Source organism: Callorhinus ursinus, unplaced genomic scaffold (genome assembly GCF_003265705.2).
Source record: "Callorhinus ursinus isolate GAN/ISIS: 27379988/994484 unplaced genomic scaffold, GSC_fseal_2.0 scaffold17, whole genome shotgun sequence".
NCBI lineage: Eukaryota > Metazoa > Chordata > Mammalia > Carnivora > Otariidae > Callorhinus > Callorhinus ursinus.
In genome coordinates, this window is record NW_027397079.1 from 3,221,921 (window position 1) to 3,238,410 (window position 16,490).

Consider the following 16,490-nt stretch of genomic DNA (forward strand, 5'->3'; position numbering starts at 1 on the left):
GTGTGTAAAATAAGTAGGAAAAAAAATTCTTCTTGTATAAAACCGCCTTCTGTCTTAGCACATGGATTGCACTTTGGGAACCTTGATAATTAGTCACTGTGACACACTGGAAGATAGGAAACTCCTACTTATAAGGCTCTGCGTTTTCTAAAAGGCTTTTAATTTTTAATTCATTTTTAATCTCCTGGTACCAGTGGTGTCTCCTGGTTTTTAAGGAAAGCACTGGAAGAAGTTAGCATTCACAAAACCCACAAAGATATCCAAAAATATAGCAGCAAATGTTCAGTGGTTTTGTGTAATAGCTGAGTGGCATACTAAGTATTCATCACGAGGTAAATTTATAGCAGCTTGAGTAAATTCAAGACATGATGGCTTATCAAACTACTTAACATTTAGCATCACAGACATTTAAAATTACACTGATTCAGATCCCATCAGGAGGAGAAAGTGAAAGAAAATAATCACAACCAGGCCTGGAATGGTGACATAAACATCAGAAAAGGAAACGTGTTCAATTGACAAATAAATATGATTGTACCACTTCACCCTGGAAAGAAGTCAAAAGGACACAGCCTATAGAACCACTTATTTTTTAAAACACCCCTTCCTTTAGTTCAAAAATCAAAATGCAAAAGTGGAGATCTTTGGATTTGGAAAAAAAATTCAATTATCATACAGGTAATATGATAGTCCTATAGGATTTATATTTATAAGATAATCACAATGTTTGAAACTTCATCATCGAGTTTAGCAGGAGTAAGTTAATAATTTTTTAAAGAGTAATGGCTATTAATTCAAAGTTTACAGCAACCACATTTGGGGGAACTTCCATTTTCAAAATTCTATCAAGTCATGATATCTCAATGATATTAAAGATATTATCACAAATACAAAGGGCTACCTTTGAGAATATCAGGCAAGATGTATGATGGGAATGAATTCATTATCACGCATGTGGAGAAATAGGAGACACTGATGAGAAATTATACTAAGTATATCTATATCACCTTTTTATTACTTTTCTTGAATATTCTGTAAATTAAGCCTTCTCATGTGGAACATATTGCATGCAAGATAGTATTTAAAAGTAATTCTTGCTATGTCATGTGTGTCTTAATATAAGTAGAATGCTCAACAGCAAAGTAATATATTTCCATTTATGTCATCTTGCAGCCTGATGTAGTATCTATTAGAATGAGATCGAGCGGCTTCATTCAATGTGAAACCGGGCAGTCCGTGAAGGGATACACGAAGGAATTTTTAGGTATGACACTGACATTTTATAGGTATGACACTTGACATTCTACCAAAGAGAGATTCTGCAAAAGATGGTACCTTTTGAAAATCAAGGCAATGACAAAGTCTGGATTCACTTTTATTCTCCAGTCACATTCTTTGCCGGGAGGATATGGCTGTGGATAGTTCGGTGACAAAATGACACCCGCCGGGCCGGTCAGGTTCCCTCCACATGCAGCTGTCATGGAAGAGCAACAGTGCTGGTCAGTGTGAGGATTCAACCCCAACACTATGTGTTGGGGAATTAAGCAATTTTCCAAGTGAAAATTGAAGATCCAGGAGGACTGTACATTTTTCATGGACTTGTTCATGATTTCTACGTAACGTCCCGTCTTGTTTTTAGGGAGGATTTTTAACTGCTGACAAATGACTTGCTATAATCTTAAACCTTACAGATGACTTTACTCCCCCACACTTCTAGGATGCACACAAACACACACAAAAACACTCAGGAAGGCGAAAGAAATCCCCACGAACATCATTTATGGTCCTGCTAATTCTTCTGTCCTTTCTGGTTCACAAAGCCATTGCCCGTTTGTTCTAGAAGGCATGCTTCAAGTCCACTGTGTTTCACTATTGCCTGGCATGGTTTTTGATCAAGTATTCAGGAAATATTTATCGAGTGAACGCACACACGTTATTCCACATATTTCTCAACGTCCTCTGATGTGTGTAAGGTTTGGGACACAATTTAGAGTGTAAGTGACATCTGGGAATAGAGAACCAATAAGAGACTGAGATAGGATGTCAATCCTAAAAATACTATGTGATCACAATGTTCAGTATGTTACTATCACAAAAAAGCACTATAGATGATGCTGATCAATCTACTCTTTTTTTTTTTTTTTTTACCTATCACGTTTTAATTACCTGGGTTTACATTTCTATTAGGAAGATGACAATTACGAAGTTCAACAGTGTTAAGAGACAAACCAATTTCCATTCTTAAACCTCAAAATGTTTAGGATGGTTTCATTTATTACATAGGATTTCTGTTAAATCTTCCATCATGTGGAAGGTGTGAAAACAATGCAAAATTCACAAGTATATACATTTCAGATGCATTCAGGAATGTGCTAGGTTTACGGTTCTCCATAACAAATACTGAGGTTTGTCACCAAGTTGCTTTAAGAAATCAGCCCAATTAAATTAAAATACTCCTTCTAAACTAGATATTTTATTTCACATAATTGGCCATGTATGCATATAGGAAAAAAAAGGTAAGTAGATAAAGAAATACCCTAATTGGTAATCTTTTATACACACACACACACACACACACACACACACACACACACGACTTTTTTGGAAATCATATGAAGGTACATGTGTTCTAATTTTCTGTGATGGCTGTGTCTTTAAATACTCATTTAGTGCTCCTGAAAACAATGTTTTAAATAAGATATATTCCAGTACTTTCTGTTAAAATTTCAGTCTCATTAAAGGCAAGCTCTACATGGTATCATAGGAAATATTTATAATGAATTCAGATATATCCTCAAGGGTAAAATGATATAATTTTCACAGAAATGGTTAAACCCACATTTCCCCAGCATGCAGTTTGATTTTAATAAACTCCGCTGAGATCCCTGTCTAATCAGCTCTCCCAGGATGCTGCCTCTCACAGAATCAGGTGGAAAGCCCGGGCACGGACGGTGGCAGGTGGCTCGGGGGTGGAGCACACAGGTACCTCAGGGTCTGAGGACATTCCACCACATGCAGGGTTTGCAAGATGAAGAACGACAGATTCAGGCCATCAGCTACCAGAGTGTTGCCAGCAGGAAGAATTGGGGGATGACACTAGGTACTGATTTAAGCAAAACAAAGGGGCATTCTGGTCTTATCCCGAACAGATCCAAGGAGGCATTTCTAAACGAGGTTATCTGAAAACTTCCAGAAGAATTAAGTAGCACTGTCTTGCTGTGTTTGTTCTCTCTTTGGGTCAGGCATTCTTCATTTTAGCTTCATTAGGTTTTAATTTGAAAGCTTGAAAAAATATTTTGTATAGCATTAGGATTTAGTACAAAATGTGACTCAGCCGCTCCAGGAAATCCTCCGGAGGGAATGGACACAAAGATGAAAACCACAAATTCCTATCAATCCTCCGTGCCTTCTTCGAAATCCTTAGGATCCTCTCCTTTATATATACAGTCACACCTTCATCCACCATGGCATGAAGCAGTTCTCTTTAATGAGACACATCCACATTTATTTCTGCATCAAAACATTTATGTGTTCACGCCATTAAACAACAAAACTAGTCTTGAAATAGCCACCCTGTAGATCAGGGCAAGATGTGGACACAAAATGAATTTCTGTAAATTTAGGGTAAATTCTTGCTTTTCAGAGCTCTTTACAAGTTGGACTTGGAGAAAAGGGATTGCAAGCTATATAAGAAAACAGGGATTACGGTGACTTCGAGGGATCTGTCACTCAGAAGTAGAAAGTGGTGAGTGTCCTCTGATCTGGAGGCAAGTCATTTAGACTTAGCTAAAAACCCCCAAAGGAGGTGCCTCCACCATTGAAGTCTTTTGGGAAGTGGAGAAAGGGAGCTATCCAAATGATCCACAAGAAAAACAGCAGCAAATGACGAGGAGGTGTAAATATGAATAATATACCAACAGGTGAGAGGTTAAGAGATTTCAGAAAAGAGAAAGAAACAAAAACAGGAAGGAAAACACTATGATAATAAAAGGGGGAAAAGAAATTAGTAGGCTAATCGATAAAGAACAAATTCAAACGGACAAAAAGAATATGAAATAAAAACCCTTCAACCTCACCGTTAATGTAAAATGCCTATTAAAACATCAAAGAATCATCACTTTCTGCCCATATCAAATTATGACATTAAAAAATATGTAGTATTTTTTTCCCTTCCTTCGGAGAAAATAAACACTCACTCATGGCTCTGTTCGTAATGTAATTGGTGCAACAATACTGAAAGAGTTTTGAAAAATGTTTTAAAAGCCCTGGAAGCACGTTAAGTTTGTAGAAATACGTCATTTATAAATAATCGTGGATACATTTTGCAACAAGAGGGTTCATTTCTGCAGTCTTCATAGTAGAGAGGAGACTAAGTGTAGAGTAAGATGGAATCATGTGTTCAGTGTTGGCTGATCCATGGAGATACTGTGCACTCATTGAAAACTAGCAGAGAATACACAGTAGCACAAAAAGATACTCATTTTGTACGGTAAGTCAAAGTGCAATTTACAAAATAAGCTGGATGCTGTCACTTATAAACATTTTAAAAATAGATTAGACATATATAAAATAATTATGAAGCTTACTTATGCATGTTTATGTTAACCGTATTTGCCTCCAGGTAGAAAGATGACAGTTTTTTGTCCTCTTTTTTTCCTCTTAATAACATCTATTATTTTTAATAAGGAAAAAAGCTTAAAAATAAAATTAAAAACTGTCCTAAGTCAGCAGAACAGAATTTACATGGGTGTTAAGACATGATCAGCTGATGCCCTAATGGATGGGTTTCTTACAGAGGATATAAGCCTCATTTCTGGCGGAAAAGAAATGTTTACAGTGTAATGAAAAGATAACATTAATTTATTCCCAAATACACATTTTCTATTTTTCTATTTACATAATACCTATGTGTGTGGTTCTGGCTGTCAACATAATTGATACTTAATGGCCTGCAAGTGAGTTGAGCCTGTCCCTGGGGCTGATGCTCAAGGCAGAGGAAACACTGCCTATTTTCTCTGCTGAGAACTGGATTATTCACTTAATAAAATATCTAATCATTGGTCAAAATTATATAACTTAGATATAAACTACCAAAAGATGATAGATGAGTTGGGAAGATGGTCAAATTTTACAAGTGTCTAAATTAACGTCAAATAAGAAATAGTCTTTAAGAGTTTAACAGATAGTTGCATTGATTTGTAATGTACTCCTCCATGCGTTTAAAATCATGCAAAATGTGGGGGTGTCTTTCCCAATTTAAAAATAGATTGATGGTTTGAAATGATGCTGCATTTATAGGCAATCACTCTACCTTAAAAAAGAAACACACAGAAATCTTGCAAGTCTCCAGATGACGTGGCTTGAAATAAAATGCAGGATGGCGCCCACAGAAGTAACAAAACGTAAACTCAGCAAGAAGCACCAAGCGCATGCAGGCAGCTTTCTGACAAGGTTGAGCACGCTAATAAGCAGATCCATCAGATCTCATGCATCCTCACAATATACTTGAAGTACTTAGTGATAAGTTACGAGCTGTGTATCACAGCTCCACAGAACCACTGAGAATCTCTCTACTGCTGTGTATATGACAATAAAAATCACTTTAAATCACAAAATCCCCTCAAGTTCACCCTATGCAAGATGGCCTATTAACTATGTGCATATCATTGCATTATCACTTCCTCTCTCCACAGATTTTTTACATTTTTCAAACAGATCATAAAGAAGTACAAATTAAACTATGACAGTTCATTAAAATAGTAAAGTTTAGCAGAGTTTCTTTCAAAAATAAGATGAAATAGGTATTTATGGTGAAATATTTAATTGAATGAGGGGACAATCTACATGTAATTACTATTTTATATAAAAATATATATTGCCCTTAAAAAACATAATTTTGATAGAATATCTTAGTTATCAGTTATTAGGATAGTTATTCAAACTAAAGTCTGCAAAACCAATTGATAGCCTTTCAATAAGGTCAAACTATCAAATTCTAGTGAATTTCAGAAGCATGTTTCTCCTTTTATCTTCATTTTGACCAAAGCAGTATAATTTCTGGTTTTTCGGATTCTATTAAAATGTACCCATATTATAGAAGAACCATCTAAAAAATAAAATACTTTTTATTGAGTTGGTTTTGCTGAAGGGCATGTTTTTATATTAAAAAATGAGAATAGCAATAGTAGGGTTATGAATTTTCTGCCACCCAGAATTTTAAATTACAGTGATTTGACTGACCCATATTTTTACAAGATTTGTTAAGGATAGGAAATGTTAGATAAACGTCAATTACTGAACATTAAGTAAACCACTTTCTTTACTTCACCTAATAAAATAAGGTTTAAAGGTTTACAATAAAATTTCCATATAGTCTCTGAGCTAAAGGGTGTGTACGAAACTCTGGAGAAATACTTCTGGAGAAATAACTCACTTATGGAGCAATTTTAATAACATGCATTCATTCCGAAATATAAAATTTCTGTTGCTCAATACCTATGCAGGTAGGAGGGTCCGGTTGCCAAAAGAATCGGTTATTCAGCTGTACACAGGTGATTTTAGCTTGTCCTTGGAGCTGATACCCAGGGTCACACTGGAAGGTGATGGTATCTCCCGGCTCTCTACTATCCCCGTAGCGGGTGCCGTTCTGAGGCATACCTGGATCGTTGCAGGTGGATGCAATTGATGCTGCAAAGCAAACACAAGAGCAGGTCAAATGATGGGAACAGGGTCCTCCTACGTACGAATGCGTAGCAGCTTTTGAGCACAGAAGCTCTCCTGACCGGCATCATGACTCATCTGTCTACATACAAATGTATGAAAAGTTTCTGTTCCCAGGAATACATTCAATAACATGCATCTTGATTATGATTACTTTGAACGAGTACAAGCAAAATTTGTTGAAAATGCAACCAGTGATGGGATATGTCAAGGAATTGTATCTTGCTCTACTTAACACACACGCACGAGTGCACATTCCCCTCCGATTTTCTTATTAACAATATTTTAATGAAAATTAAAATATTTAAAGTACGCCAATCTCAAAGAACCTTGAGTGAAGCTGAATAGGATAAATTTATGGTCTGTGCCTTCCAGGTGGCAGCCAGCTAAGGTAACCAAATTGATGTTGGAATGGGAACCAGCTAGAGAAGGTGCAAATCAGTTCAAACCAAGATAGCATTAGTCTCACAGGTGCTATTTTCTTAGTAAAATTATTAATAACCCCATTTCACTCTCAAAAAACTTCCAATTTGGACAATAAATTATATGGTTATCTTAGTTTTAACAAAAGCTCTGAAAATGATGACTTTTGGGTCAAAAAATAATACAAGTATTAGCGCTATGAATTGTGTAAGACTGTTGAATCACAGACCTGTACCTCTGAAACAAATAATACATTATATGTTAAAAAAAAAAAAAGAAGAAAATAGTAGGAAGGGAAAAATGAAGGGGGGAAATCGGAGGGGCAGACGATTGGACTATGAGACTATGGACTCTGAGAAACAAACTGAGAGTTCTAGAAGGGAGGGGGTTGGGGGGATGGGTTAGCCTGGTGATGGGTATTAAAGAGGGCACGTTCTGCGTGGAGCACCGGGTGTTATATGCAAACAATGAATCATGGAACACTGCATCAAAAACTAGCGATGTAATGTATGGTGACTAACATAACATAATAAAATAAAAAAAATGCAACAAAAAAAAATTTCAGGTGGAAAGGGGGAAATGCATTCTCATAAGGCAATAAAGTTGAAATCTTGAAAAAAAAAAGTATTAGGAATTTCAAGTCAGTTTAATAGAGGCTAGCATCTCCAAACGAGCTGGTAAGAGAACTTTTGGGGAATAGCTGGAGCACTGGAATGCAAGTGTCTGGCAATCATATGGAATGCCTATTATAGTAGATGCACCTAAAGTCACGTCACACAGCCAGCTACCAGCCCCACTTGAGTCCAATCAATGAAGATATCTTCCTACCCAGATTCTGGCCCAGAATTCTAACTCCCACATTGCACTGAAATGAAATCACCTGAAAAATACTGGTTATTTTCTCCAATTTCTGTAACTACTATGTACTTGACGTTCTACTAAAAATTAGGAAGACACACATCAGGGTCTAAAGCTTAAAATATTTTTTTTATTCTATTTTCATTTCAACTACAATAATGAGCTCTCTCCCTCTTCACTGCTGAAGGGACTGTGATAGAAAGCTAGCTTTTCTTGTGGCATGCTCCAGGACACTTAACACCTGTTTGCTGAGAAAGATGAAAGAAAACAGCTATTGCCCCATGGCACGCCACCATGCTGTCCACCCTAATGTTTGCAGATGTACGGTCGGTCATGCGTGGGCTTTCATTTCCATATTTTGGGTTTCTTATTTGGTTTGGTTTGGAAAATCCTGGGGTACTGTTCTACAATTGGCTAGATAGAAGAAATTTAAATAAAAGTTACGAGATGCAAAAAAAGTGCAGGACCTACTCTGTGTTCTTTAGAGATTTTTAACTTACGGCTGAATGAATGATCCAGGGCAATAGGAAATGGTTCAACTGTTTAGATGGAAGGAAAGGTATGAACATCAAGGATCCTGAGAGCGGTCAGACTTGCTTCTGATTCCAGCCTTGCTCCCTGGGACTCGATCACTTAAGCTCACGAAACTTGAGGGACTAATCAGGACAAATGAAACTATCTAACTCATTAAATCTGTCGTGAACATGATGTGTGGTATCTTGCAAACCTCTCTCCCCACTGTTCTCTAAGCTAATTGAAGGCTGAGGCTGCCTTACCCACTCACTATTTTTTCTCTAACTGGCTTTTATTATATGTTGAAATGTATAACCATGCAGATCTAGAACACCATTAATAACAAAAAGTAAACATCTACATAACAGTCAGATTAAAAATTAGAATATTACCAGGGCGCCTGGGTGCTCAGTTGCTTAAACATCTGCCTTCCGCTCAGGTCATGATCCTGGAGTCCCAGGATCGAGCCCCGCATCGGTCTCCCTGCTCGGCGGGGAGTCTGCCTCTTCCTCTGGCCCTCCCCCCTCTCGTGCTCTCTCTCCCTCAAATAAATAAATAAAATATTAAAAAATAGATTACTACCACTCAGCAATATTGATGATACCTACCGATGCCCTCACTTCCTTACATCACACCTTCTCCCCACTCCAGATGAAATCACTATTTTGAACACGGTTATCATTCCTTTGCTTTTCTTGATAAATATATGCATTCCAATAGTAGCTGCATGGGTAGCCTCCCTTTTGAACTCACATAAAATGGAATCACACACTCCAGGTTCTTCTGAGACTGTCTTTTTGGCTTGGTATTATGTTTCTGAGTCATCCACATTTAGGTTTGATGCTCCGGTTTATTGATTTTCATTGCATATGGTTTTCCATTGCATTAATGTACAAGCAAAAGCTTATGCTGGTTCGAGGGGCTTACCATCTTACTCTTTTGCCCTAACCATGAAAAAGCATGTTTGTGGGTCCTGGAAGAGTAAGAGGAACAGGAAGCAAATCTTCCAATCAGCCTGTGTGGATCTAGACTTTGAAGCAAAGCTACTCTGGTGTTGAAAACAGAGTCAATGTGCAGAGACATAGTCTCAAATAGAGCTGCTCCAGCTGACACACACAGGGCTTATGTTTTGGGGTGCTTTGTTACATAGCAATAGCTGACCGAAACAAGTCCTATGGTGGTAAACTCTTTTGTCCAAAAATATTTCAGTGATTTTAAAATATTTCAAATTTTCCTTCACTCCTAAAGGATGTTTTACTGAGTTTATAGTTCAGGGTCAATAACTCGTTGGGATTTTTTTCCCCCTCAATACTGTTAAGAAATTATTCTAGTTCTTCTGCCTTCCAGTGTTCTCACGTCACCTCACAGTCTGAAACTATGATGAGATCACACTCTGTTTCTGGTATTCGAACTTTCACAATATTGTGTCTATGCATGATCTTCCTTTTATTAACCCTGCTTGGAATTTATTGGAGTTTTTGAATCTGAGGATTAAGCCATCATCCTATGGAATATCTCTGTTCCCCACTTCTCAAATTAAAATTGGGCAGATATCTCTATCTTCCATGTCTCTTAACGTTCCTCTCATTTTATAATCTTTTTAAACTTCGTTCTCTCTTCCAGGCAATCGCGGGGAATATTTTCCTTCCATCACCTGCTCTTTGTCTGCATCAGATTTATTATCTTAACATGACAGTGAGTTTTAAACTTTCTATCATTGTGCTTTTCGACTAGTCATCACTTGTTTTCAAATATATGTGGCTATTCATACAGTATATTGTTATTTACTCATATTTTAATTTTAATTTTTATTATTTATGTGTTTTTACGTAATGATTTGACAACTCCACTCACTATACTGTGCTCAGCACAAGTGTGCCTACCATTTGTCACCATACAACACTATTATAATACCACTAGGTTTGCTATGCTGGAATTTTATCCCCATCTCTTATTCATTCCATAACTGTAAGCCTGTATCTCCCACTCCCCCTCACCCATTTTGTCCATCCCCCCACTCCCTCCCTTCTGGCAACTATCAATTTCTTCTCTGATTTATGGTCTTTTTGTTGTTTGTATGTTCTGATTTTTACATTCCACATATAACTGAAATCATATGGTACCTATCTTTGTGTCTGACCCATTTCACTTGACTTAATACCTTCTAGATCCACCCATGTTGTCACATATGGCAAGATCTCATTCTATTTTATGGCTGAGTAGTAATGGACTTTATCCACTTCTTCTTTTATCCACTTCTTTATCCACTAATGGACACTTGGGTTGCTTCCATATCTTGGATATTATAAATAATGCTGCAATAAACATAGGGATGCATAGATATTTTCAAAATAGTGGATTTTTTGTTTTGTTTTGCTTCCTTTGGGTAAATACCCACTAGTGGAATTACTGTATTGTATGGTATTTCCATTTTTAACTTGTTGAGGAACCTCCAAGTGTTTCCACCCACAATGCCTGCATCACTTACAGTCCCACCAACAATAGACAAGGGTGCTTTTTTCTCCATATGCTTGCCAACACTTGTTATATCTTGTCTTTTTTATTCTAGTCATTCTGACAGGTGTAAGATCATATCTCATTGTGGTTTTGATTTACATTTCCCCGACGATTAGTGATATTGAACATCTTTTCATGTGTCTGTTGGCCATCTGGATGTCTTCTTTGGAAAACTGTCTATTCAGTTCCTCTGCACAGTTTTTAATTGGGTTATTTGTTTTTTCTGGTGTTGAGTTGTATAAGTTCTTTATGTAGTTTAGATATTAAACCCTTATAGGATATATCACTTGCAAATATCTCCCCTCATTCAGTAGGTTGCCTTCTCATTTGTTGTGTGTGGAAGCTTTTTATTTTGGTGTCTCAATAGTTTCTTTTTGCTTTTGTTTTCCTTCTCTGAGGGGATATATCTAGAAAAATGTTGCAAAGGCCAATGTCCAAGAAATAACTGCCTGTTTTTTTCTAGGGGTCTTATGGTTTCAGGTCTCACATTTAGGTCTCTAAACTAGTTTGAGTTTATTTTTGTATATGAAGTCAGAAAGTGGTCCAGTTTTATTATTTTGCATGTAGCTGTCCAGTTTTCCCAGCACCATTTATTGAAGAGGCTGTCTTTTCCTCATTGTATATTGTTGCCTCCTTTGTCAAAGATTATTTGAGGGGTGCCTGGGTGGCTCAGTCAGTTAAGCATCTGACTTCAGCTCGGTCATGATCTCAGGGTCCTGGGATTGAGCCCCATTTTAGGCTTCCTGCTCAGTGGGGAGTCTGCTTGTCCCTCTGCCCCTCCCCCTGCTCATTCTCTCTCTCAAATAAATAAATAAAATCTTAAAAAAAGAACTGACCATATATCTATGGGTTTATTTATGGGTTTTCTATCGTGTTCTATTGATCTATGTGACTATTTTTGTGTCAGTGCTATACTATTTTGATTACTACAGCTTTGTAGCATATCTTGAAATTTGGAATTTTGATACCTCTAGCTTTGTTCTCTGTTATTTTTATACCCTTTCTGGTCTGATGATAATTCCAATATCTCATGGAAACTCTAGTGTTTCTGAGTTTTGCATTTGTACTTCTGTTTTTTGGGGCTTCACCTGTACTAATTCTTTGTGGTCTACTCTAAAGGTACTTTCATCCAGATGGGCTTCATATTTGACTTTATCATGTGGCTGGAATACTAGAAATCTTCTACTCTTTAAAGTAAATTCTCATGTATGGGAATGTGATGCATTTTTGAGCACAGAGATTGTAGGAACTCACCTATAAGCTAGTTTGAAACCTGTTTCTGGTTATGAGTCTAGATCATACATATCTATACGTATGCTTTTACCCGTGTACCCATGTATGTATCTATCAATTATCTATCAATTATCTATTAATTATCTATCTATCTATTATCTATCATCTATCTATCTATCTATCATCTATCTACAATCTCTCTATTCTCTCTTATACGACAGTCCTTCCCCCCACTTAGGAGTTCTAGCTGTATATGAGGGTATACAATAGATATATCTTAGAATTTGCTTCCTAGTCCCTCAGCCCATTGGATTCCCAAAACGGAAGCCCAGGGTTTACTGGGGTCGACCGATAGTTGCTGTCAAGACAAAGTCCAGTTCTGAGGTTCATTACTTCTCCCTGTTTCACGAGATTCTTCTTTCACAAGACTCTGAGGATGCCTTATTTTCTTGCAGGCTCAGTGATACATTTTTAAAGACTAACAACAATTTTATCCAACATCATTAATATATCTTCAGGTTACACATTATCAAAGTACCTATTTTACTATAATGCTAGACATTGAAGCCCCTCAATTATAGTTATACCTCAGTGCCACAGCATGACGTCTGGCATATCATGCCTGTCATCCTCAGCATTATTATCACTTCTAGTGTTTAGGGGAGGAAAATCTAACTTGGAAATACAGTTCTCAGTAGATACCAAGAGGAGAGGAAGTGTTTGAGCTTCACAGATTTTTTAAATATTTTATTTATTTTTTTTTGACAGAAAGAGACACAGTGAGAGAGGAACACAAGCAGAGGGAGTGGGAGAGGGAGAAGCAGGCTTCCCACGGAGCAGGGAGCGTGATGCAGGGCTTGATCCCAGGACCCTGGGATCATGACCTGAGCCGAACTCAGAGGCTTAACGACTAAGCTACCCTTCACAGATTTTTCCCATGGGAAGAGAGCAGAAAATGCTATATTACTATCAGCTACAATGGTTAGAAGACACGGCAGAAAGCAAGCACATCACTTCAAAAGAAGACAGGAATACAGGATAGACTTCAGGATGCAAAGCTTTAAGTTAGAAAGTCAGGAGCATTGATTGCCTCCATAAGCCACAAATTTGTATAAAATAGAATAGCAATTATAGAATTCAATCACCAGAATCATAATCCGTAGTGGTCAAAGTCTAGGCAACAAAATGGTACTTGCATTGAACTAGCGTTTTATAAGCAATCTTAAGTTTACTATTTAAGTAATGTTCCTAAAGAATCTAAGAACTATTTGTCCTCTACTTTTGCTGGGCTTCAGAAAAAAACAAACACACATACAAACAAACAAACAAAAAGCATAAGCAAATTCTATTGTACATTTACAGACTTCTCCCTTGGACTGAATTGCACATCCTCAAAAGAAACTTCATCTCCCCCTCAAGCAAATGGTTGCATGTATGACTACATATGAAATTCCAACTGATAATTTCTGCCACCGTTTTTATGGTATGAAAATAATTCAAAATAAAAGTTTAGAAGAAATGCTAAGGAGATCATGGATGAGCCTCATTGTAATTTTTTTTTTTTATATTTTATTTACTTATTTGAGAGAGAGAGAGAAGGGAAAGGGAGAGGCAGGCTCCCCGTTGAGCAGGGAGCCCAATGCAGGACTCATCCCAGGACCCTGAGATCATGACCTGAGCTGAAGGCAGATGCTTCACCGACGGAGCCAACCAGGCACCCCTCACTGTAATTTTTAAAACAAAGCTATGTTTTAATTCTCTTTACAAATTTGAATTCAAAGACACATATTGCCCAATAAAGAAGCTTTACACAAAGGTGCACAGATTTTGAGCATGAATAATAATTTCAACAGATATATCACCCTTGCAAAAATTATTCGTCCATAGAAAACTTCTGTAGGTTATTAACAGGTATTTGGTCCAACAAGAATGGCGAATACTGTATACTCTGGTTCCCTCTCATAGATTCATGTTGCACATCACGGATTAAAGGTTCAGAGAAATCCTTTAGTAAAGAACCGTATTTAAAAAAATAGTTTAATCTAGTGTTTCCTAAATTAATGTAACGATAGAGCCCATTTTTCTCAACAAACCTTCATAAACTTCAAATTCTTCCAAATAAAGGTCAACAGAGTACTGGGGATATAAAACACTGGCTTGGACTGATGGTTATTTGTCATTCAATGGTTCGATGCTCAATTCAGTTTTACAAGTACATTTTCTACTTTAAAAAAATATATGTTTTATTTATTTGAGAGAGGGAGAGAGAGCGAGAGAGAGCAGAGGGAAAAGGCAGAGGGAGAAGGAGAAGTAGTTTCCCCGCAGAGCAGGGAGCCCAAACTGGGGCTGGATCCCAGGACCCTGTGATCATGACTTGAGCCGAAGGCAGAAGATTAACAAACTGAGCCACCCAGGTGCCCCTACATTTTCTCCTTTTAAACTAAATTTTCTTTTTTTTAAAAATTTTTTATTGTTATGTTAATCACCATATATTACATCATTTGTTTTTGATGAAGTGTTCCATGATTCATTGTTTGTTCATAACACCCAGTGCTCCACGCAGAACGTGCCCTCTTTAATACCCACCACCAGGCTAACCCATCCCCCCACACCCTCCCCTCTAGAACCCTCAGTTTGTTTTTCAGAGTCCATCGTCTCTCATGGTTCGTCTCCCCCTCTGACTTACTCCCCTTCATTTCATTTGGAATATCTAGAATAATACTGGAGCACACCATTAAAGAGTTATATACTCATAAAGTTCATGTTGTCCAATAAATAGAAATATTGCATCCACAAAATTATCTAAGTATATGAAAATGTGAGTTGTCATAACATGGCTCTTTCTGTGTTCTCAGAAAGGGTCCTTATATTTGCTTCTGTATCTTCAAAGATTATTTCAAATTCCCAATAAATCAACCATTACATCTTAGTCAAATTGAAATGAACCCCAAACCTTACTCTTTCCTTCTAGTATTATGAAATAAAACTAGAAAGTTGCCAGGGTTCTCTAGATTGGATTAAAAAAGCAATGAGAACAGTTGAGGTGAAACAAAGACAACAATTTTAAACAATGTAGGGGAAATAGATTGGTTGGGTCTTTGAAATAAATGCCATTTTATTTTCTTCTAGTTCTGAATTGTGGAAAGATGTTTCCTGGTAAAGGCAAAAAAGCTCATCTGGAAACTAATATGAGAGCCCCCAACCAAAGACTTTGTGATGGGGTCAAAAATTGCTTCTCCGCCTTCAGGGTCATACAAAGTTATTGATGAATCATGCGTTCATTTCTTTTTCACAATTGTATTCTTTTATGTGCCACAACATACCTTTTGACTCATTTTTCTCTTAAATATTTTCTCTTCAAATGGGATTCTGGTGGCTCTGAATCTTTCTAGTTTCTCACCATAAAAAAAGGCAAACAACATTCTTAGTGACATCAGGCTTATCCCTCTATTACCTTAGAAAAAGACGGTACTGTTTATGAGGTGATGAATATTGAGCTTTTCAATTTCCCAAGGGGTTCTCTGGAATACTTCAGGTCATAAAGACACTTTCCACAGGCCCCCGAGAATCTAAGGGACATCTCCAATCCTTGTCCACAGGAATTCAGGACCATTCCAGTCAACTTGAGTGATCCAAAACATGTGCTCCACTTAATGTAAAAACAATGTACCTTTTTGTTTCTAGTAGTATAGACAGGATAGAACTATTTCATAATAAGAACCTGCAATAGACCCACATTTCCTTCCAATTAGATAAAGTAATTTTTGACACTGAAGAACCTATAGAAACACACACACACACACACACACACACACATTCTTTACATTATATACAAAATTATGTTTTTTTAATAAAATAAAAATTAAGACTTTGAGCCATGTCCTATTAAATGCACAAAGTCCTCCTTGCATGTTTTTAAAACATCACTTAAACATGTTTATTGACTGAGTTATTAGTTTATAGAAGTAAAAGTTTGCTTCCCATACATATGTTGTTTTAAAATACCCTTTGTAGCACACCTCAGTAGATAAAATGTTTTCCACGTGTATAGGAAAATGCACACAGCAGCACCAATACAGTCCATATGTGGAAGCAGATGTATCTAATACAAACATAACCTGCATATTAAGTATAACCTGTATATTTAAACTTACTAAGGAAAGCTATTACATGTGAAATGCCCTTTACAATATGTAATAGGCTACTGGTTAGGCAGGGACTATATG

General features: G+C 37.0%; 1 protein-coding gene across 2 annotated transcripts in view; it reads right to left on the minus strand.

Annotated features, from left to right (window-relative positions):
- Positions 1-16,490, minus strand: part of CSMD1 (CUB and Sushi multiple domains 1) — a 2,052,675-nt gene that overhangs the window by 269,216 nt on the left and 1,766,969 nt on the right. For both annotated transcript variants that reach the window (XM_073902260.1, XM_073902259.1), the window contains 2 exons: positions 6,496-6,687; positions 1,336-1,474 (listed from right to left, as the gene is read on the minus strand). In XM_073902260.1, coding sequence (XP_073758361.1) covers positions 1,336-1,474; positions 6,496-6,687 — 331 coding nt within the window. The remainder of the gene's footprint in view (positions 1-1,335; positions 1,475-6,495; positions 6,688-16,490) is intronic.